This window comes from the organism of the source record quoted next, unplaced genomic scaffold (assembly GCF_019419815.1).
Source record: "Pyrus x bretschneideri cultivar Hongxiangsu unplaced genomic scaffold, Pyrus_bretschneideri_v1 Contig26, whole genome shotgun sequence".
In the NCBI taxonomy this organism is placed as follows: Eukaryota; Viridiplantae; Streptophyta; class Magnoliopsida; order Rosales; family Rosaceae; genus Pyrus; species Pyrus x bretschneideri.
This window is the reverse complement of record NW_025999568.1, coordinates 2,217,207-2,240,464: the sequence shown is the minus strand read 5'-3', so window position 1 is coordinate 2,240,464 and position 23,258 is coordinate 2,217,207. Positions and strand designations below refer to the sequence as shown.

The 23,258-nt window shown below is 39.6% G+C and overlaps 1 protein-coding gene and 1 pseudogene across 1 annotated transcript; one reads left to right on the top strand and one right to left on the bottom strand.

The window, feature by feature from the left end:
• The first annotated feature begins 4,613 nt into the window (after positions 1–4,613).
• Positions 4,614–7,551, top strand: LOC125478738 (auxin-responsive protein IAA1-like). The gene is made up of 5 exons (XM_048587249.1): positions 4,614–4,900; positions 5,339–5,520; positions 5,731–5,842; positions 6,014–7,247; positions 7,343–7,551. The coding sequence occupies exons 1-4, from the start codon at positions 4,677–4,679 to the stop codon at positions 6,111–6,113; spliced, it is 618 nt and encodes a 205-aa protein (XP_048443206.1). The 5' UTR covers positions 4,614–4,676; the 3' UTR covers positions 6,114–7,247; positions 7,343–7,551.
• A 6,855-nt stretch (positions 7,552–14,406) lies between these two features.
• Positions 14,407–16,687, bottom strand: LOC103952256 (annotated as a pseudogene).
• Between the last annotated feature and the right edge of the window lie 6,571 nt (positions 16,688–23,258).

Here is a 23,258-nt window from a genome sequence, read left to right as displayed (position 1 = left end):
TAGCTTAATGGTAGAACGGTCGGTTGTTAACTGACTGGGATCATTTAGTACCACAGTCTAATGATATTTCTCTACACATATAAGTGAGAGGTTTTAAGTTCGAATTTCGTGGACGACGAATTCGATACTAAATTAGGTTGTCCATTATATGATTTAGTTGAAATCCCTCATTTCTTTAATGTAAAATAGATCGTTATACTCAAAATAAAAATAAAAAACAAAAAAGGAAGGAGCATGGAGATTTCTTCAAGGATTGAAGCTTAGAGCAGATTGTGGGATAATTCAACCTAAAATATCTACTCCCCTTCACTCCATGTGATGTCATTTTGAAACAATATCAAACCCATAATATCTTCAAGGTTAGTGTAGTCTCACATCTGAATTCAACATTGAATTTTTCTCCGCTAGTTTTGATTAGATAGAGTAACTCTGAAAAATGTTTCTTTTTTCACACGTTTTATCTGATGTTCTAGGTACTCCAACGGGATTCCTTTCGGATTCTTTTGATGAGGATCTTGGAAATCCGTGAATCATGTTCGTTCATTATACATCGTGCAGTCAGTTTTTATCAAGTATTATTTATGTTTATTTTTAAATAAAAATATTTAAAATAATTTTTGACCGCACAATGTACGATGAATGGACATGATTCATTGATCCCCGAAATCCTCACAAAGATGATCTGGCGAGGATCCGGACTCCTAGATACTTTGACTATATCTTTAGTTTCAAGTATCCTTATATGTAAAATAATTTGAGAAATGTAATAAAATAAGGGAATTGTTATTAGCACTCCAAAAATCTCATTCTACATTCCAAACTTTCTATATTTGGAAAGGTGAAGAGTGTAGAATAAGATTTTTTGAGTGCCAATAATACTTCCCTAAAATAATCATAGATTAATTTCAATATGACGAACAAATCAAAATTAAATACCAATGATCGATTAAATATCGACGATATGAAGAGACCTACAGGCAAACAAATTGTGTTTGTCGTGTTCGTGTTGTTTTTGTGTCAAACCCATTATTCTAACAAGTCATGTCGTGACACCATCTAACCCGTTAAAATTAAGGGGTTACTCAACTTGAACCATTTTCACCCGTCACTAAATAAATAATCACATAAAAAAATATCGTATGAAATTACTAAATATTAACATTTGACTTCACAAGCTCCTTTTGATCAACAATACAACTACAATTTCATTAAGCACTACAATGCCACATATTTATTACTTTCAAAACATATCGTTGTAGATTCCTAAATTATCACCAACAAATTAAAGTTTTGACTTGCAAGGGTTTACGTGACGCTCACTGTAAGTCTCACAAGTTGCATACCATGTGACTCATCAAAACTGAAAGAATCATCAAGAGTGACACGCATCAACATTTAGCAAAAAAAGTTAAGGAATTATCTTTAATTAACCTTGATTTAATTAAAGGAAATAATCAACAAATGAAATGAACGCCAACTCAGGGAGATTGACCAAATTAAGGATGACCAAATTAAGGATGAAAGGTGATTGATTTATTTCATTAAATCAAAGATTATTTAATTGAATCAAGATTATTTGATTTCATCAAATCACGAATCAAAGTGCAAATCGAGGTATTGGTTCTTTCGTCAACAAATTAAGTCCAAATCAAGTATTGGTTCTTTCATCAATTAATCAAGTCCAAAATCAGTACCAAATCAAGCCTCAATCAAGACATGGAGAGGCATATAAATGTGAGGCTCTGAGATAAAGAAGAGATACACACCCACACATCCTGAGAAGCTCAAACTCCCAAACACTCTACACACTCAAAAGACTCATAAAAGCTCTCTGTATTCTTCACCACACTTGTGAAGAACCATCAAGTACGACTACACATGCCGTTTCTTCCATCACCTCAAACCAAACTAAGCCAAACTCTTGCGACGTTCCTTGGTTCGAGAACAAGTCTCTACGACCCTCGAATCTACCACTATACACATACACATTGCATTCTAGAGATCAAATCAAAGGATTAACATTTTCTTAATCAGAGATTGTAACCTTAAACTTTCATTAATACAAATATTACTTTGTACACGTATTCTTGTTTCATTTGTCACTAGCATTTCGTGTTTACAATCATATTACATGAAAAATAAAAAATGGGTATAGTATGTGATATAAGAAACAAATATAGTACGTGAAAATTGTTCTACAACTTTGTTAAAAAATAATTTGAAAAATTTGGCCTTTTTTTAAAATATGTTAAATGTGTCTAAATACGTGAATTTATTGTGTAATATTGAAAAGTTTGTGAAAGAACGTATTTTTAATGTGAATCAACCTGTTATATAACGGATACTTAACGGGTTGACCCAATAACTCACCTAACCCGTAAAGCCTTGACCTGAAACCTTTTATTTTCGTGTCGATTTAATGAGTTGTGTATGAAATTGTCATGTCTAATAAAGATCATACATTGATGACATATGGATCGAATATTGTTCAACAATTCAGATTTGAAAAATGATCATTTCAACCAATCTCTCAAATAAATGTATAATATACAACTTAGTATAGAGAATTTGGGTTGCTTCGAGTAGCTTCAGGCTACGAAATGATATTAATGGTTCAAATAAGATAATAAAATATTGAATTGTAATTTGGCAAAAGTGGGTTGCGGGCCAAAAATATGTTTTTTGTCTAATTTATGGATTGATTATCACTTAAATTAATTCAATAGACCGAGACAAAACAGGTGCAAGTTGTGGAAGCAAAAATATAGACGTTCATACCATACCAGAATTGGATGGGTGTAAGCCGTGAACAGCGTCCCCCAGCAGTGCAGGTTGGAAGCAGGAAGCAGCCTAATAGGGGCTTGGGCTAAGAGGCAACCTAACAGCTTCAGGTCGCGCCTCGACTTAGCGCGATTAAGGTTTTTTCTGAAAAAAAAAACTAGTTTTTGCTTCTATTTTCTTATTTTCTTTGTAATTACACAATTAAACTTAGAAATATCCAATATATATTAATAAAACATAATATTGTGTATGTATGAACAATATATAATTGAGCAATTTATGCAAAATATAGGCATATAAAGCAACGATAAATTTAGAGTTCGTGTATCGTGATGAATGTTTTCATGCTATCAGGGCTTATAAATTATCGATTTTGTGTTTTAAAAGAACTTGGATTGGATGGAAACGAGGAAAGCCCTTTATTGCTAGTTGTAGAAAAACCTCCTCCAAGAATTTTCAGTTCCTTAGCACAGCCACGTGAGTGTGCTAATAACATGTTATGAATGCTAGTTGTAGAAATCCACCAACATGTTCTATTGCGGCCCATAACTGATTTTGAACATAATCTATGTTTGAAAAAATTAATTGGAGCTTAACAAGCATGCTGATATACTGTCGCTGCCCTCTCCCTCTCTTTTCTCTCAGTAAAATAAAGCCTTTGAATGCTAGTTGTAGAAAAATGTCACATTCGTTAAGCTCCAGTTAATTTCTTCAAACATAGGTTATGTTCAAAATCTACCAATTGGGTATATCATGGTCAACATTAATATTAGTTGCCTCGAAATTTGAATTTCAAACATAGATTATGTAATATGGAACCCCATGAACAAATAAGTATTGAATTGAATCAAAAATGGATCCAAATTGAAATTATATTAGGAGGGGCAATTTCCTAACAAAAAAAAAAGGGTTAAGAATTCAGATAAGGTTTCAAGAAGCTTATTTCTGCATATGTGATTTCCTCATATGCCGATTCTCAGCTCATAAAACCTCCAATTCTTCTTTGTGGAGGTGAAGATGACGATAGCCACATCATGACAGTCCATATCATTTCAGCCATCTCCATCACCTTCTTCTTGATGTTGGTAGCTAGAGTTAGAGGGTGAAAAGTTAGTGGTTTTGTGTTGGATTTGGAGGTGATGGCATGAGGCTGGTAGTGACCATTCGTTGGTAGATGTTATGCTTTCATGATTGTTTATTGATTTTGGAGACAAAGTAAGCCCTAGTTAATTTAACCGATTTTTAACTAGGGCATAATGGATAGTGACATTTTTAATAGGTTGGGTACTTATTTGAAATGTTTAAAAAAGTTGAGACCAATTTGAAATGACACTAAAGGTTAAGGAATTTTAGGTATTTACATTCTTAATAAATTTGGAACTGCAACAATAACTATATTTTAATTTTCATGTATATAAATAAAAATAAGGAAACTTTACAAAAAGCTTATGTTACTGTTCACTTTAATGAAAAACCATATTTTTACACTAAAAAATCAATTCTAGTACTATTCACTTTACTTTTTATTTTGTCCTCATCGTTAAAATTTAAAATTTTTAATTTATTTTCCTTAATTTTCCTTAAGAACAAAGTTAAAAAATAAAAATAATGATACGGGATCCCAGGTCAGAACTGGACCGACCGCGGGGGCCAATCTTTGAGTTTCAAGCATGGAAATCACCAAACCACACGCTTCAATCCATCACACAATGCCACCAACATGGATAAATCACGCCTTTCTTTCCTACCCACGTGTCCTCTACTCACTGGCCGAATCATTTTGCCGGCCACATTCTGCCTCTCACCATTATATATTATGCAGGGCACCAAGAGGCCGGCCACACTTGCTGGTCACTCCATCACATTGAAGTAAAAGCAAAGCAAAAGTTCTCAAAATGTCACCGGAAAATAAGCAGCAGCCGCCGGCCGGACTGAACTACGATGAGACGAAGCTGACCTTAGGGTTGCCTGGTTCGGGCTCGAAACGTGGATTCTCAGAGACCGTTGATATTAGTTTTGGGAGCTCGAGCTCATCGTCGTCAGGAGCCGGGGTGGAATGTTGTGGTCAATATAGTGTTGTTGATGGTGGGGACAAAACTCATAAGGCTCCAGCTGCAAAGTAAGTTTGTCCACATGAATATATTGTATAATTCAGTTACCTGAAAATTGAAATGTTTTACGATATTTGAAACTGCTCTAATCTACGATGATGGGGAATTGAAGCTAAGTGAAAGGGACGAACACACTGTGTTGGCCATTTGGCCTAACCCTGACTATTCTTTAACTTATGAGTTTTTTGGTGGGAGGTTTTTTTTATGATGACCACATGAACACCGAAATGGGTTTTAAGGACGCTCACATGAATTTTTTGTACTATTTACATGAAAACTGAAATGGATTTTCTTTAATTTTCAATTTTGTAATGTTATTGATGGAAATTTTATATGATGGTCTACATGATTTTATTGTAAAAAAATTACATGAACACTAAAAAGAGTTTTCTTTTAATTTTATTTTTACAATGTGTTGTGATGAAAATTCTATGTGAATATTTCAGGGCACAAGTGGTTGGATGGCCACCAGTGAGAGTTTCAAGGAAGAACTTGATGAAGAGCTGCAAATATGTGAAAGTGGCAGTTGATGGAGCTCCATATCTGCGCAAGGTTGATCTTGAGATGTACAATAGCTATCAGCAGCTTTTGGGTGGTCTTGAGGACATGTTTTCCTTCTTAACAATCCGTATGTATCTAACAACACTATCTGTAGTTTTTTGAGAATTCTAGAATGAATCGGCGCATAATATGTACTGTGCTTTTATCTACTTGCTAAACATTCACGGCCGAGAATCCAAATGCATAATATGCTTCGGCCCATGTTAGAAAACCAGTAGTTTTTATCTTCTTTTTGGAAACCCATGGTCCCATGTCCTAGTTCTAATGTTTACTGCAGGTAATTACTTAAATGAGAGCAAGCTTATGGACCCTGCAAATGGGGTAGAATATGTACCAACTTATGAAGACAGAGATGACGATTGGATGCTTGTTGGAGATGTCCCATGGAAGTAAGATTTCAATCTCTTGTCTAATGTTGTCAGCTTGTGAATAAAGACTAAGACCGCAACATTTAAAATATTGACGATCCTGATCCACAGCCAGACAATTAATGTTTTCTAATGTTTTGAGTAAATTGTTCATAGTTATTCAGTATCGATCCTTCATTTTTCTTTGAACAGAATGTTTGTGGAAACATGCAAGCGGCTCCGGTTGATGAAAAGCTCAGAGGCGATCGGATTAGCTCCGAGGACGCCTCCGCAATGCACAAGCACACACTGAAAGAGGCCTTTTACTGTTTTACATATGATGAGAGAGAGAGAGAGAGGGAGAGAGAGGGAGAGAGAAATAATGAAAAATACAAGGAGATGTATGTACAGAGGCTTTCTCTTGTTTGGGGAGTTTGGATTAGATTAGATAGAAAGAAAAAAAAATGACAAAAATAAAAGTGATCCGTCTGTAATTCTCTGTAAGTCTGCATTTTGCCATTTTTGGTATTTAATGCACTTCCTTTAATCACACTTTTTCTTCTTTTTACCTGGATTGTATACTTTATTATATACACACTAATAAATTTCTTATATAAAATGACTATTTTAGAGTGTCAATAAAACAATCATTTCTTGGTTAGTTCTCTCATTTATTGACTTGGCTTGGGTAAATTCACTAGATTCAATGACTGTTTAATAAATATTTAGATGCCAACTTGCATATTTTGTCCAAGTGCAGATAGAGGATGGAAAGTAATGAAAAAACTTGTTCCTCTCAATTCTACCATTTTTGTGGGGATTAGGAGGAAAGTTTTCTTCATATTTCTACATCTTCTACCTTCACATGGATAAAATATTCAAGTTAGCACCCAATTTTTTTTTCAACGTTCGTTGAATCTAAAGGGTAATCAAAACAAGGCTATTGTCTTCATTTATTTTATGCGCCACAAAATTTGAACAACCAAGCACCAAAATCAAAATCCTTACAAGATTTTATTACCAATTTGTTAATTGTACACTTGTATTATCTCAATTTTTTTCTCGTAAAGAAGGAAGTGCCGAATGACTATTTTGAAGTGTCAATTACAACTCCGTGTTTGAAGTTGTCATTCAACTGAAAGTCACATATTTCTGCTCACATTTAAAGCTTCCACGTGAAATTGGTAGGTTGGGAGATGGACATATTCCATTCTTCTAACTACAAAAATAAATGGAGCAGTGAGAAAACATCCAACTGGTTAGAAGTTAGAAGTTGCAACCCTTTGTACAAAGCCCTTATATATGCTATTTTCTGGTATCCTTTGAAGTATTTTTCTGCAGCCTCCTATCAGAGAAGAAAAGGCATGAATGCACCACCAAGACAAAGGATGTCGTGCTGCGATCACGTCCAGCGACGCAAGGAGGAGAAAGGCTGCTTCTATGCTTGGTTTGTTTTAATCGTTAAATCTTCGCTTTTCGAATTTTCCTCCTCCATCTTCAACTTATACTTCTGTTTATGGTTGGATTGCGTTTGTGTTGCAGCTTGTTCGCGTTGTGCTGCTGTTGTTGCTGCTACGAGACTTGTGAGTCCTGCTTGAACGGGGTCTGCTGTTGCTGCCCTTAGATCTCTACACTCGAAACATGTACAATATATTGAGTAAGGAGTGAATAAATTCTACATTGATGTTACGAATTAATCGAGTCTACGAGAACATAAGTTAATGCCAGCATCAAAGAAATGATTCTTTTCATTCCAGTGTAATTACAAATTATTTCTTTGCATTGAAATGTTTTTCCACTACATGATGCTTCTCTAACACCGGCCACCGGTGCAAATGACATCTCCAAGAACTCAAAACTGGGCTTCGATAGATCTCGTATCTCAAATTATTTCGCCTAGTTAGTGTTGGAAATCCCACATCGGGAATTTGACAAAAGAATTTACAATGAGTAATTACCTAATTCCATTCCTCATTACACCGAGACCTTTTAGGACAAAACCCTACTCCTGCTGGTTAGCAGGTGGTTAAGTTAGGAACAATATCAGTGTTGGACCATTAACTTGTCTCTCTGAAACTTTAACAGTTACCAAATATAGGGTTCCTTCCCTCATCGATTTCTACGAGGATGAGGCGCCTGGGATCTGACCCTTCTGGACCTTCAGAGTAAAGGGTGGGAAGGTAAGCATTGTACGCTGACAAGTATCGTGAAACAATGTCTTTTACCTGCACAATAGAGCTCTCAAAAAACATCAGTTTCAGGTTATGGAACCGACTGCAGAATCTGCAGACAGTTTATAAGATACAAAAATAGATAGAGAGAAGAAAGAATGCTTTTCAATGATATATTATATTCATCACAATCAAAGGTATATATACAATCATATACAATCCTATCAGAATAAGGAAAGAATAATTACATCCTAAACTAGGAAACCAAATATGGTAGGAATCCCACGATTGTAGGAATCCTAATACAAGTCAACAGTCCCCCTCAAGTTGGTGTATAGATGTTACACATGCCCAACTTGTCTAGAAACCTCAAGAACTTGTCACTAGAGACCGCCTTAGTGAGAATATCTGCTACTTGGTCTTCAGTTCCTATAGGAGGAACCTCAATTACTTTGTTGTCTAGCTTCTCTTTAATAAAGAACCTGTCAACCTCTACATGTTTGGTCTTATCATGTTGCACTCGATGTCACGAGCAGCTTTATTGTCACAAAATAACTTCATCGGCTGACCATGTTTGACCCCCAAATCTTATAACAGAAACTTAATCCACAAGATTTCATAAATACCAAGTGCCATGCCTCTAAATTCGGCTTCTGCGATTGACCTTAATACGACATTCTGCTTCTTTCTTCACCACGTTACTAGATTTCCCCCAACAAAGGTGAAATACCCAGATGTCGAGCGCCTATCATTCATCGATCCTGCCCAGTCATCATCTGTATAGCACTCAATTCTGAAATGCCCACTTTTCCAAAACAAAATTCCTTTACCAGGATTTCCTTTCAAGTAACTCAATATTCTCATAACTGCACTTATGTGTTGTTCTCCTAGATTGTGCATATATTGACTAACTACACTTAAGACATGAGCAAGATCCAGCCTAGTGTGGGCCAAGTACATTAATCTTCCTACTAACCTTTGATACCTCCCTTTATCAACTGGTACTTGGTTCTGATCGATACCCAACTTCATTCCTTCAACCAATGGAGTATACACTGGCTTGCACACCGTCATACCGGTTTCTTCCAACAGGTAAAGAACATATTTCCTTTGTGATAGAAATATCCTGGACTTGCATCTCGACCCTTCAATCCTAAGGAAATATTTTAAAGAACCAAGATCTTTCATTTCAAATTTTGTGGACAAATAATCTTTCAAGGCTGCTTACTAAACGGGATCGTTATCGGTAACCACCATGTCATCCACATATACAATGAGAGTTGTAACCTTTCTGTTTTGACGTTTCAGGAATAACGTATGATCCCAATTTCTTTGCCTATAATTGAATGCCCTCATGGACTTGGTAAATCTACCAAACTAGGCTCTCAGAGATTGCTTTAACCCATACAATGATTTCCTGAGCCTACATACCTTTTGTTTCCGTATGTCCGGATCATTACACCCTGGTGGAAGGTCCATGGAAATCTCTTCGGTTAGATCTCCATGGAGGAATGCATTTTTTACATCCAACTGTTGCAAAAGCAAATCTAGGTTTGCTGCTAAGGACAATAGAACACAAACTGTATTGATCTTTGCCACTAGTGCGAACGTATCAGTGTAATTGATGCCATATTTCTATGTATACCCCTTTGCCACCAATCTTGCTTTAAAGCGATCTACCTTTCCATTTGCTTTGTATTTCACTATATAGACCCATTTGCATCCCACAGATTTCTTTCCAACTAGCAAGTCAGTTATTTCCCAGGTAGCATTATTCTTCAATGAACTCAATTCCTCGTTCATTGCATCATTCTAGCGGAAATCTGCTAAGGCCTCCTGCACACTTGTAGACATTGAAATTTCAGTGAAATAAATGTTGACCAATGTATTAAAATTACAACCTTTATTCATTTCACCTACATCACACACTCATTTCACCTACAACTTCCATTTACTTCACCAACCTCACACACTTATTTCACCTACATCACACACTCATTTCACCTACAACTTCCACTTACTTCACCAACCTCACACACTTATGTCACCTACATCACACACTTACTTCACCTACCAACTCCATTTATTTCACCTACAACATTCACTCACTTCACCAAAAAAAATGGATGGTGGTGATTCACTCTCAAAGCCTATAAATAGGCTTCTCCATCAAGAGAAAAAGGGGGGGAATTTATATCACACCAAAACCTTGAAGCCTTGAAACTCTAAAGCTCTTAAGCAAATCCCAAAGGATCAAGAAAGCACTTTTTGTTCTTCGTCAAATCCTCCTTCAAGATCAAGCCCCAACGGCCCTTGAAGAACTTCCACCAACTCAAGATCACGCCCCGACGGCCCTTGAAGAAAGTGTTCATCGTTCATCATCCGTTCATCCTAAGATCAAGCCCCAATGGCCCTTTGGATCAACAACCTCAACAAATCCACACATCCAATCGTACTTCAAGATTAAGGCCAAAAGCCCTTGAAGATCCGCTCATCCATCAACCTTCAAGATAAAGCCCAAAAGCCCTTGAAGAAATCCACACAACCATTCTTCAAGATTAAGCCCAAAAGCCCTTGAAGATCCGCTCATCCATCAACCTTCAAGATCAAGCCCAAAAGCCCTTGAAGAAATCCACACAACCATTATTCAAGATCAAGCCTAAAAGCCCCCTTGAAGACCTGTTCATCAATCTTCAAAGATCAAGCCTTGAAAGCCCCTTGAAGAACTTCCACCAACTCAAGATCAAGCCCTGACGGCCCTTGAAGAAAGTGTTCATCGTTCATCATCCGTTCATCCTAAAATCAAGCCCCAACGACCCTTTGGATCAACAACCTCAACAAATCCACACATCCAATCGTTCTTCAAGATTAAGCCCAAAAGCCCTTTGAAGAAATCTGCACAACCATTATTCAAGATCAAGCCCAAAAGCCCCCTTGAAGACCCGTTCATCAACCTTCAAAGATCAAGCCCTGAAGGCCCTTTGAAGAAACTTCCCTCAACCTTCAAGATCAAGCCTCAACGGCCCTTGAAGAAACTTCAAACCGTTCATCCAAGATCAAGTCTCGACAGCCCTTGGATCAATCGCACATCCACAAATCAACACCTTACAGAGATCAAATTAGAGGATCAAATTACAAAGAGATTGTAACCCCAAAATCATTAATTAATACAAAATATATTTTGTACACGTGTTCTTGTTTAAGGAATTTTTCATATTTACAACACTGTTAGGAATAGATATAGTAGATAATTGATATACAAATGACTTATTTGATTTTGACAGGTGACAAGTAGACACATAATTGTTTAATGGATATCTCACTCTTGAATTTGAATTTGGCTCACTCGCGGAATACTTGTGTTTACACTTAGGATTTGCCTCATAAGTAGGTTTGGGAATACCTCAGTTAATACGCTCTGGAAGGCGACGGAGTAGAGACGCATCCGATGTAGAAAATGATTGGTTATGAGAGATAACAGAAGACGAGTTCATAACATTGGGAGAAAAATCCCGTGACAATTGCTGTGGTTGCTGCTTGGTTCCATCTCAAATAGTGGGCTGCAACTCATTTTCAAGCCCAAACCTTGTGGGACCCGTGGGCTGGTCTTCCTCCACATTTGTTTGTTGCAGCTCAGTGGGCTGATCACCAAAACATGTTGGTTGCTGCTCTTCTCCAAATGTCGTGGACTCCAAATGTAATAACTGCAATGGCTGCTTTTCGTGCAGCTCGTTTCACGGGAAAGTAATCAAAGGTCAAAACTTCACTATTATCTTAGGTCATAACTTCACTATTTCGGTACCCCCCTGAAGTGAGGACGCGAAGGATCCAAAAAACATTTCATTATCATGGAAAATCACATCTTGAGTGATAAAAATTTTCTTACTCAGAGGATGATAGCAACAATATCCTTTATGGGTAGTGGTATAACCCAAAAATACACAACGAATGGCTCGAGGCTCAAGTTTATTATTCCGTTCAGGAAGATAGAGGTGAACAAAAGCAACACACCCCAAGACTCGCGGGGAAAGATTTAGAGTCGGTGGACTGCTAGTCTGAGACAAGAGAGCCTGAAATGGCGTATGAAAGTTGATCATACGAGAAGGAAGACGATTAATAAGATCGGCAACCCCATTTTGTTGAGGTGTATACGAGCCGTGGTCTAATGAACAATACCATGCAGTTCAGGGAAAGAACGAAGTTCCATATTAACATATTTGCCTTCTAAGAACCTGGATATTCCTATTGTATTGCACAATAACCATTTTATGGAACTTTTGAAAGGCCAAACTAACTTCGCTTTTTGACTTTAACAAACTAACCCAAGTCATTCTAGTACAATCGTAAAAGTAACAAACTAGTGAACACCACCAAGAGTAGCTATTTTCAACGGCCCCCATACATCATAATGCACAATTATAAAAGAAACGGTACTTTTATTTAAACTGGGAGGAAAGAAAGTTTGATGGCTCTTAGCCATTTTACAAACATCACACTTAAACTGAGAAACATCACTCTTGACAAACAAACTAGGAAATAACTTGTGCAAATAATTAAAGGAAGCATGCCCAAGGCACCGATGCAACATCCAGATGTCCGACACTTTATTAGTATCCCCTTGAGAATCATCAACAGAAAGAGCTTGAGTTAGCAAGCCAGAACTACTAGTTGTCAACTCCAAGTAATAAAGCTTCCTTCTTCTAATACCATAACCAATCGTCTTTTGCGTCCGGATGCCCTTAAAAACACAAAAATAGGGCCAAAAAATAACCAAACAGTGTAAACCAAGGGTTATTTGCGCAACGGATAACAAATTATAATTTAGAGAGGGAACCATAAGAACAGTGTCAAGTTTCATGGTATCAGAAATGGAAACAGTGCCTTCGCCACTAACAGGGACGGGATTAACATTGGCAACGTTGACCACGGTTTGTGTGGATAGTTTTAGTGATGGAACCTGTCTAGAATCACAAGTCATATGTTTAGTAGTTCCTAAATCAATTATCCATGTATTATTCATAAAGAAGTAGAAGTACATAGTGTCTTACCATTACTACCTGCCGCAGCAATCATGGTAGATGCCTTGTCCACTATCTGGTCCGAATCATTCTTAGTTTCTACAACGGAGGTTCGAGATTTGTTGCATCAAGGATCACATGTCTTATTCCAATTCTTGAGATATCCAATCAACTCAAAACAGCGACTCTTAGAGTGTCATGTCGTGCCACAGTGTGGGCACTTACCTTAGGAACGATCCCGGCTTGTCTGGCTAAGACGAGTTTGTCCTGGCCAGTTTTAGGACTCGTCTCGGTTCGACCAAGAAGATGATCTACGGGCCTTTGCTGCCATAGCTGTGGGTTCACTCTTGTCAATCTTCATCCTCATTGCTTACTTTTGATCGACTTCTCGACGAACATATGCATAAAAAGCCAGAAGGCCAAGCGGGGGATCCTTCCGTAACACTTCTTCACAAACCTGATCAAACACATCATTGAGACCACCAAGAAACACATAGACTCGTTGTCTCTTAGTGGATTTTGAAAACACTTTGACGTCATTTTCACACTCCATGGATACTTTATTAAAGTGATCCAATTCTTGGAAAATCTCAGTTAACTCCCCAAAATAGGTAGCCAAAGGTCGGCCATTCTGACGAAGATGTGATGCCTTATGATTCAACGAATAAATTCTAGCCTCGTCGGTCTCATCAAAGTAGGCCGCCTTAAGAGAATCCCAAATTTCCTTCAAAGTAGACAACCGAATGTACCGTTTCATAATCTCTGGCTTCATTGAAGACAAAAGCCAACTCTTAATTTTTTTGATCTTCAGAGAACTAATCATCATATTCAAGATCATCTTCGTTAGGTGCCTTGATAGACCCAAGAAGATATCCCATATTCTTCTTTCCAGTAATATGGATTTGAATGAGAGGAGCCTATAAATCATAGTTCTTCTCATCCAATACCATACAAATATTAAAGTTTGAGTTCTCTGATTGCACCATAATTGGAGCAGCTACTGGAACAATCCTATAATCGGCTCCCTTTTCTTTAGCCATCAGTCTTGAGTCGGTATAACCTAAAACCTACAGCGCTATGATGGGAATTTGGAACACGATAACAGACTGACAAGGCAGCGTTGTGGTGGGAATTTGGAACAGTGCGGACGGACAGACTGACAAAACGGGGCAACAACAATTCTCAATTGCTCGTTGCAATTGATCAGGGACACGGGCAGCAACAACTCTAAGTTGCTCGCTGCAATTAATCAGAGACACGGCAAATTCAAACCCAATTAGGGTTCAATGTTTTCCTTTTCTTTCTTTTTTTCTAACTCGGCTCTAGTGCCAAGAAGAAATAATGTTTTTCAATGATATATTATATTCATCACAATCAAAGGTATATATACAATCCTATCATAATAAGGAAAGAATAATTACATCCTAAACTAGGAAACCAAATATGGTAGGAATCCCACAATTGTAGGAATCCTAATACAAGTCAACATAGAGTAGCAACCTCATCATCGGACATTCCGGGCTTCCCTGCCTCTTTCATGGCAATCTCAGCCTGCAAGTTCAGTGAACCACTTATAAATTACACAGTGATAATGACAAAAGTACTTAAAGAACAGAGAGACTGTATTTTTGTTGCAAAATGATGTAAACATGAAAGCCAACCTACAAACGCCACTAGTAGACAGAGCTCGGATTCTTGATCTTGATAATTATCCATGCTTTGATGAACTTGTACCATGCATAATACGCTTCAAGATTTTTATTCGTCGTCTCTAGCTGTTTAATGGAAATTAACATTTGAGATCCAACTGTCATTAGTAGGATGAAGAACACCGATGAAGTTTGTACATAGCATAAGTAATATCAACAAAGCCTAACAAAAGATGTATATCATGTCCTCTAACCTGTGGATCTAATGCTTTGACAACCTTCTCGGGAAAGGGTTTGAAACCAAGCATTCAACCTTCAAACAGAACAGCCTACATGACAAGCCAAATCCCAACCAATTGCAAGGTGAAAATAATATTTTAGAGTTTTCTATACAAAACCAACGAATGCCACCTAATTGATTACCTTTGGAGTTGACCTACTGATTTCACATCCAAACCCTATTAATACTTATAGAAAACATTTCAACATAACATTTGTGAGACCTTGACTCTTGATACGTTCAAACATCTATCTTCATATAAGCACGTAGCTACATAGGCTATACGGTATCAGCATCCCACATTGGCATTAACCTAAGCCCGCTGATTGTAAGATATAACAGAAAATCCTCATACAGACTTACTGTAAGTGGTCCCTCAACCTCTGGCCACATTGAAGGATCGGCTCTGTGACCCTTTCCATTGTAAGCAGATTGCAACCAAAACAAGTTGAAGAGCCACTTTGAACTACTGGTTTAGAAGAAATAATGAACACAGAAAGCAATTTTCTCAGTTGTGCACCTTATCATATCTGGGTAGCTTCATTTTCATACCTGAAAATTTTTTAGTGTGCATAATTATAAAACAGGCATGCTTTTGTAGTAGATGAAAATGAATGGTGGAAAATCACCTTCTTTACTCAATTCGGTCAGAGCAGACAATGTTTCAACAAAGAATGGAAGGTCGTGACTGCCTGCGGTTCTGCGTAACTATAAGCAACCAAAAACAGAAGAACAAGATGTTATTGCTAAGAAAGTATTTTCAATTTTCTTATGAGTTACAATCAACTATCAGTTGAATTACTTGGAAAAGAATTGATTGCTACCTCTAAAAGCACATTTCCTGGATTTTCTTCTCTTAGTTTAGCTTACAAATAGTACAATATCTAATTAGAAAACAAAAATATAAAGAATAATGCAACGCAACCTCCCACCCCTTCTTTTCTTTCTTCAAAAATAACTGACCCTCTACTGTCAAATAAAAGTCATCAAAGGATATTTAGGCAGACTTCCTGAGATTTGAACAAACAGTAAGCAAACCCAAATTCCTTTATTTTTCATGAATCATCTAGAGTATCGGTTGCTCAAAGCTAACCTACCCATGAGTTTGAAAAGATAATCAAGAGCAAAGACAAGTGTAGTCTTTCCATAACCTTGTGGTGCACTGAAACCAATCTGCATCATAGATCAAAAAGTCAGCATTGTACGATGAAACAAAACCGAAAAGATAAAGAATGGCAGCAATGTCTCTTAAAAAATGCAGACAAATATACCTTGACACAAAATTATGCCAATAGAACTAGACCCAATACAGAATCTTAGAGTACACAAATAGGCAAGGGATGATTTGAGTAGAAAGTGATGTACCACTAGAAGAGAAATATCATCTCAATCTTTGTACAACGATCTGTGCTGAGAAATCTGATCCTCACACCAAAAAAAAAACCAGAATATAGTAGTGATACAACCTAACTTTCTGAGGCTCATTGAGATACAATTCAATGAGCTGAAACAGCCAACACAAGTGCAACCCATTAGCCAACCACTTGTCAATGGACTCTGCCATTGCTTCTGGGGTCAGACCCAATTTGTCTATCAACGGACATGAGCATATAACTTTAAAAAGGTCCTGCACAAAAGAAACTTCTGCAGGCTTCGTAGGAAACACACAATACAATGGACCCTCTCCACATTCACTATTGGTAGAATTTTTGTGATGCATGGAATTGTCTTGTATCTAGGAACATCCACTGCCTGTAAGAAGAATCCTGAAAATAGAAAGAGGTGAAGAGCATACTGTAGACATCAAAATTTCGGTGAAATGAATGTTGACCAATAATTAAAATTTCAACGCTCACGTATCACATAAATTTTACATGTAGCGTGCGACTCAACAAAAAATCGAAATAAATTGGAAAAGTCATCAAATAGGACACGTGTCAATACCTGGCAGAAATGATTTATTTCATCTGATTATTTAAATCCAAAAATCAAGTTTTGGAATTCTATAAATAGGAAGCCAAGACATTCATTTGAAGAAGGAAGAAAGAAAGAAAGAAAGAAAGAAAGAAAGGAAGAAAGGAAGAAAGAAGAAAGGAAGAAAGAAAGAAAGGAAGAAAGAAAGAAAGGAAGAAAGGAAGAAGCCTTGAAACTCTAAAGCTCTCAAGCAAATCCCGAAGGATCAAGAAAACACTCTTCGTTCTTCGTCAAAACCTCCTTCAAAATCAAGCCCCAACGGCCCTTGAAGAACTCCCACCAACTCAAGATCAAGCCCCGACGGCCTCTTGAAGAAAGTGTTCATCGTTCATCATCCGTTCATCCTAAGATCAAGCCCCAACGGCCCTTTGGAACAACAACCTCAACAAACTCATACACCCATTCTTCAAGATCAAGCCCAATGCCCCTTGAAGATCCATTCATCAACTGTTCATCCTTAGATCAAGCCCCGACGGCCCTTTGGATCAACAACTCATCCACAAACCTACACCCTACGAAGATAGAATCAGAGGATCAAATTACAAAGAGATTGTAACCCCAAAATCATTAATACAAAAAATATATTTTGTACACGTATTCTTGTCTCTTGTTTCAGGAATTTTTCGTGTTTACAAATTTGGCACGCCCAGTGGGACAATCTCTACCTCTCATCTCTATCCTCAAATCATCGAAAAACGCAAATGGCATCAAGAAAGGATCAAGCTGTTCCTGCAATCAAGACCGGGAAGAAGCCCGCTAAGGAAGCTTTCACCGTCAACACTACCCCCATCAAGACCTCCTCCAAGAAGAAAGCGAAGGAGATAAAGACAAGTGAGCCTCCTCGCACCCAAGACAGATACAAGAGCACCTTGAGAGAGTTGGAACAGAAAACGTACCCGTTTCCTGACTCTGACATGGCTGTCATGTTAGATGACTTGCTGGAAAAAAAGGTGATTGAGCTACCCGAATGCAAGCGTCCTGAAGAAATGAATCGCATAAACGATCCTAGGTACTGCAAGTACCATCGTATTGTGAGCCATCCTGTTGGCAGGTGCTTCGTTCTTAAAGAACTCATCATGAAGCTAGCACAACAAGGGCAAATTGAGCTCGATCTTGAGGAAACGGCCGCAACGCATACCACTACAATTGCGTTTGGATCGTTTAATCCTGTGCCTCTCCAAACGACACCTGACTGTTCCCGTGAATGCTCAAGTTGCACGGCACCCCCTACACAACCATCACTGGAGAGAAGCGACCAAGATGCACATGCTGATAATGAAGAAGGATGGATATTGGTAACCTATAAAAAGACAAGGAAACCAAGACCACGAGTCATACAGCCAAATGTGGAACAAAGAAGAAATCACCACGGCCACAACAATGCGAAGCCTAAAAGAAACATAAAGCATAATAAAACAACATATGCTAGGGAACCTATGGAGCAGAAGCCACGCATTCCTGTTTCCTTGCATGAGTACTTCCCGAATGACTTTTTCCAACAGTGCACTACCGTGGCCTGTCACATGGTTGAAGTAGAAATAGAAGAGCCCTCAAAAGGCAAAGCTATCGCCACTGAGGTAGAAATGACCCTCACACCTGAAAAAGGTCTGCCAACACACTTTAGCATCGAGGAAGCGCTACCATTGCCAAAAAGGATACGAAGAGCACTAGCAGCAGTCCTGGCAGGTCCCGACGACCACGAAGTGCGAGAAAGTAACGACGAAGGCTTGAAGCTTCAGCCACATGAATGTGCCACATGTTGTGCCACCCATGACACAATTAACTTCACTGACGAAGACCTACTGCTGGGATCAAAGCCTCACAACCGTCCTCTCTTCGTCTCAGGGTACGTAAGGGAATACAAAGTCAACCGCATGCTTGTGGATGGTGGGTCGGCCATAAACATCATGCCAAAATCAACAATGACCATAATCGGCATCAAGGTGAATGAACTATCCCTGAGCCGTCTGCTGATCCAGGGTTTTAACCAAGGAGGACAAAAGGCGATGGGCATGATCCGAGTAGAGATGACCATTGGTGAGCTCAAATCAAGCACGATATTCCACGTGATTGATGCAAGAACTTCCTACAGCTTGCTCTTAGGAAGACCTTGGATCCACACAAATGGGGTAGTGCCGTCCACCCTTCACCAATGCCTAAAATTTTACCTAGAAGGAGTGAAGGTGATCCAAGGTGATACCAAGCCATTCACCGAAGCCGAATCACACTTTGCAGACGCCAAGTTCTTCATGGATGAAGACGTGGTACCCGAAGCCCTTCCGGAAGATATCAAATCCACGGGCAAAGCAGCACCTACAAAGCAGGAGTGGCAAGTCATGCCTAAAAAGCAAAAAGAGCAGACTGTGCCATCTTCAAGCAAAGATGATGACGAGTTTGCTAAACCTGCAACAACCAAAGGGAGTAGGACGCCGTCAGAAGGACCGAACACACCCATATTTCGATATATCCCGATGTCAAGAAGAAAGAATGGTCAATCTCCATTCGAAACTGAAACAAGAAAAGCCGACACACAGTGGCACGCGGATAATGTGAAGTTGCTCAAGACAAATGCAGTTTTACCTTTGACACAGCTAGGGGGTGCTAAGGTCGCAAGACTACCACAAGGCTTCATAAAAGCTCTACCAAAGAAGGTGGAATCAAGCTTTCTTCCAACCAAAAGGACCGAGGAAGGTTTCGACCCTAACGCCTACAAACTCATGTCAAAGGCCGGGTACGACTTCACTTCTTTTGTGGTGGCTGGAAAGAAGGTTTCAAACACCGTCAATGACGAAGAACGTAACCTTACCAAAACTCAAAAGAAGTTGAAGGAGCATGGTTACGGAGTTGACAACAACAAAGCCGGACTTGGTTTCACACCAAATGCACCTGTGATGATTTCAAACAAAGCGAAAAACACTAGCGCTCAACACATCAGCGTGAGCATTGAACAAGACCAAGAAGAGCCTAAACCCTCCCCTCGGACGTCGGTCTTCGATAGGATGAGCCATTCAAGCTCCAGAACTTCAGTTTTTAATCGCATTGGTGGTCAAGACCAAACCTCTGTCTTCAAGAGGCTTAACGCGCCAACATCCCAAAACTCTGTTTTTGAACGGTTGTTAAAGCTTAAGAAACAAAGCAGCACAGTTATCTCTCCTCTGCGACGATCAGCTTCAGAAAAATTTGAAGATAATGAGAAGCCTTTTGGAAAGAGGAAGACAACACCAAAGGAAGAAAAGCTCGATGGGTTAGTAGAAAAAGATGACGTTCGAAGCTTGATTCCTTCAAGGATGAAGCGCCAAGCAATCTTAGAGGTCGACACAAAGGGACCACTGAAAGTGAGAAGGCGTACTATCATCCACACCAGACAATCCTTATGCCAACAAGCTCGAGAAGACAGCACTGAAGAGGAGATCCAAGATGTTTTCCACATCACGGTTCAAGAAGGTAAAGAAGACGAAATCCCCGAGGAAGATGTCACTGCTGCACCACCACAGCTCGAAGATGAGGGGCAAGCCACAGTCGATGATCTCAAGGAACTCAACTTAGGTACAAGCAAGGAACCAAAGCCTATCTTCATAAGTGCATTATTAAGTACAGATGAGATAGAGAAGTATTATCAGCTGTTGTTAGAGTACAAAGACGTCTTTGCCTGGACCTACAAAGAAATGCCCGGCCTGGACCCTATCATCGCTGTTCATCATCTTGCGGTCAGGCCTGGAACACGACCGATAAAGCAAACTCAAAGACGCTATCGATCTGAGCTTATCCCACAAATCGAGGTCGAGATCGACAAGCTAATCAAAGCAGGCTTTATTCGAGAAGTGCAATACCCCAAGTGGATCTCCAACATCGTCATTGTCCTTAAGAAATCAGGACAAATACGTGTTTGCGTAGACTTCCGGGACCTTAACGATGCTTGCCCAAAGGACGACTTCCCCTTGCCAATCATTGAAATCATGGTGGATGCAACCACTGGCCATGAGGCATTATCATTCATGGATGGCTCTTCTGGGTACAATCAAATTCGCATGGCCCTCGAAGACGAGGAACTAACAGCCTTTCGTACTCCAAAAGGTATTTACTGCTACAAGGTGATGCCCTTTGGTCTAAAGAACGCTGGAGCTACGTATCAACGCGCAATGCAGAAAATCTTCAATGACATGCTACACAAAAACGTGGAATGTTACGTAGATGATGTGGTGGTTAAGACGAAGAAAAGATCAGACCACTTAAAGGATCTGCGAATAGTGTTCGAAAGGCTGCGAAAATACAACCTCAAGATGAACCCGTTAAAGTGTGCGTTTGGCGTTACCTCTGGAAAATTCCTCGGCTTCATCGTCAAGCACCGTGGTATTGAAGTAGACCAATCAAAGATCAAGGCCATTCAAAGCATGCCCGAGCCAAGAAACCTGCACGAGCTGAAAAGTCTACAAGGACGGCTAGCCTTCATTAGACGCTTCATTTCCAACCTCGCAGGGCGTTGTCAACCGTTCAGTCGCCTTATGAAGAAAGATGTCCCATTCGAATGGGACAAAGCGTGCCATAATGCTTTTGAAAGCATAAAGAAATATTTGTCAAGTCCACCTGTCTTGGGGGCACCTGTGCCCAGGAAACCACTCATATTGTATATTGCTGCTCAGGAAAATTCAATCGGAGCACTTTTGGCGCAAGAGAATGAATCCCAAAAAGAAGGAGCACTTTACTACCTCAGTCGGACTCTCACCGGCGCTGAGTTGAACTATTCCCCAATAGAAAAGATGTGCCTCGCTTTGGTGTTTGCCATTCAGAAACTCAGACATTACATGCATGCTTACACCATCCACTTGGTTGCTAAAGCCGACCCTGTCAAATACGTTATGTCTAAGCCAGTCTTGACGGGGCGACTCGCTAAATGGGCTTTACTTCTTAATCAATATGAGATCATCTACGTCTCAGCTAAAGCCGTCAAGGGACAAGCGCTAGCAGACTTCCTTGCCGATCATCCAATCCCGGCTGATTGGAAAATCTCAGACGACTTGCCTGACGAAGAGGTGTTCTACATCAATATTTTCCCGACATGGACGATGTTCTTCGATGGATCCGCACGAGCAGACGGAGCGGGGGCAGGAGTAGTATTCATGACGCCACAAAGGCAAATACTACCTTACTCTTTCCAACTGAATGAGCTATGCTCCAACAATGTTGCTGAGTACCAAGCATTGATAATCGGGCTCCAAATGGCAATCAACATGGAAGTCACAGCTCTTGAGGTGTATGGTGATTCCAAGCTCATAATCAATCAACTCTTAACTGAATATGAGGTAAGGAAAGATGATCTCGTCCCATACTTCCGGCTAGCGACCCAACTGCTACAAAAGTTCGAAGCTGTGACACTGGAACATGTGCCAAGAAAGGAAAATCAAATGGCAGACGCTCTCGCCAATCTAGCCTCGAGTATGACACTAGGAAAAGATGAAGTTGCAGACGTGCCAGTTTGCCAAAGGTGGGTGATTCCGCTCGTTAATGAAATGTCACTAGATGATACAAATGTCATCTCAGTACTTCCAGTCGATGCTGAAGAGTGGAGACAGCCGCTGATCGACTACTTAGAGCACGAAAAGCTTCCAGATGATCTTAGACACCGTTCCGAAATACGTCGACGAGCACCTCGCTTCCTTTACTACAAAGGAACACTCTACCGACGCTCTTTTGAAGGAGTACTCCTGAGATGCCTAGGTGAGGAAGAAGTTAATCAAGCCATGGAAGAAGCACATTCAGGTGTGTGTGGGGCACATCAGTCTGGACCAAAGCTACATTTCCGGCTTAAAAGAATGGGTTACTACTGGCCAAGTATGGTGAAGGACTGCCTGGAACACGCCAAAAGGTGCCAAGCCTGCCAATTCCACGCCAACTTCATACATCAACCGCCTGAACCATTACACCCTACAGTTGCTTCATGGCCGTTCGACGCATGGGGATTGGACGTTGTAGGACCAATTACGCCAAAGTCATCTGCAGGGGAAGCTTACATCCTAGCTGCAACAGATTACTTCTCCAAGTGGGCTGAAGCCATACCTTTAAGGGAAGTAAAAAAGGAAACTGTTGTTCGTTTCATCAAGGAGCATATCATCCACCGATATGGGGTGCCTCGCTACATTATCACTGACAACGAAAAGCAGTTCTCCAACCGACTCGTGGACGAGCTTTGCGACAAATACAAGTTCAAGCAGCACAAGTTTTCCATGTATCATGCTCCGGCCAACGGTCTCGCAGAAGCATTCAACAAGACGCTGTGCAACCTCCTGAAAAAGGTAATCGGCCGAACAAAGAGAGACTGGCATGAAAGAATAAGTGAAGCACTTTGGGCATATAGGACTACACATAGGA

What these genes read in the sequence shown, in the direction of transcription:
- LOC125478738 (XM_048587249.1), top strand. Translation starts at nt 4,677, where the DNA reads ATGTCACCGGAAAATAAGCAGCAGCCGCCGGCCGGACTGAACTACGAT. An exon ending in GTTTTCCTTCTTAACAATCC is followed by an intron (nt 5,521 to 5,730) that starts GTATGTATCTAA and finishes TGTTTACTGCAG; the next exon opens with GTAATTACTTAAATGAGAGC. An exon ending in GTTGGAGATGTCCCATGGAA is followed by an intron (nt 5,843 to 6,013) that starts GTAAGATTTCAA and finishes TTCTTTGAACAG; the next exon opens with AATGTTTGTGGAAACATGCA.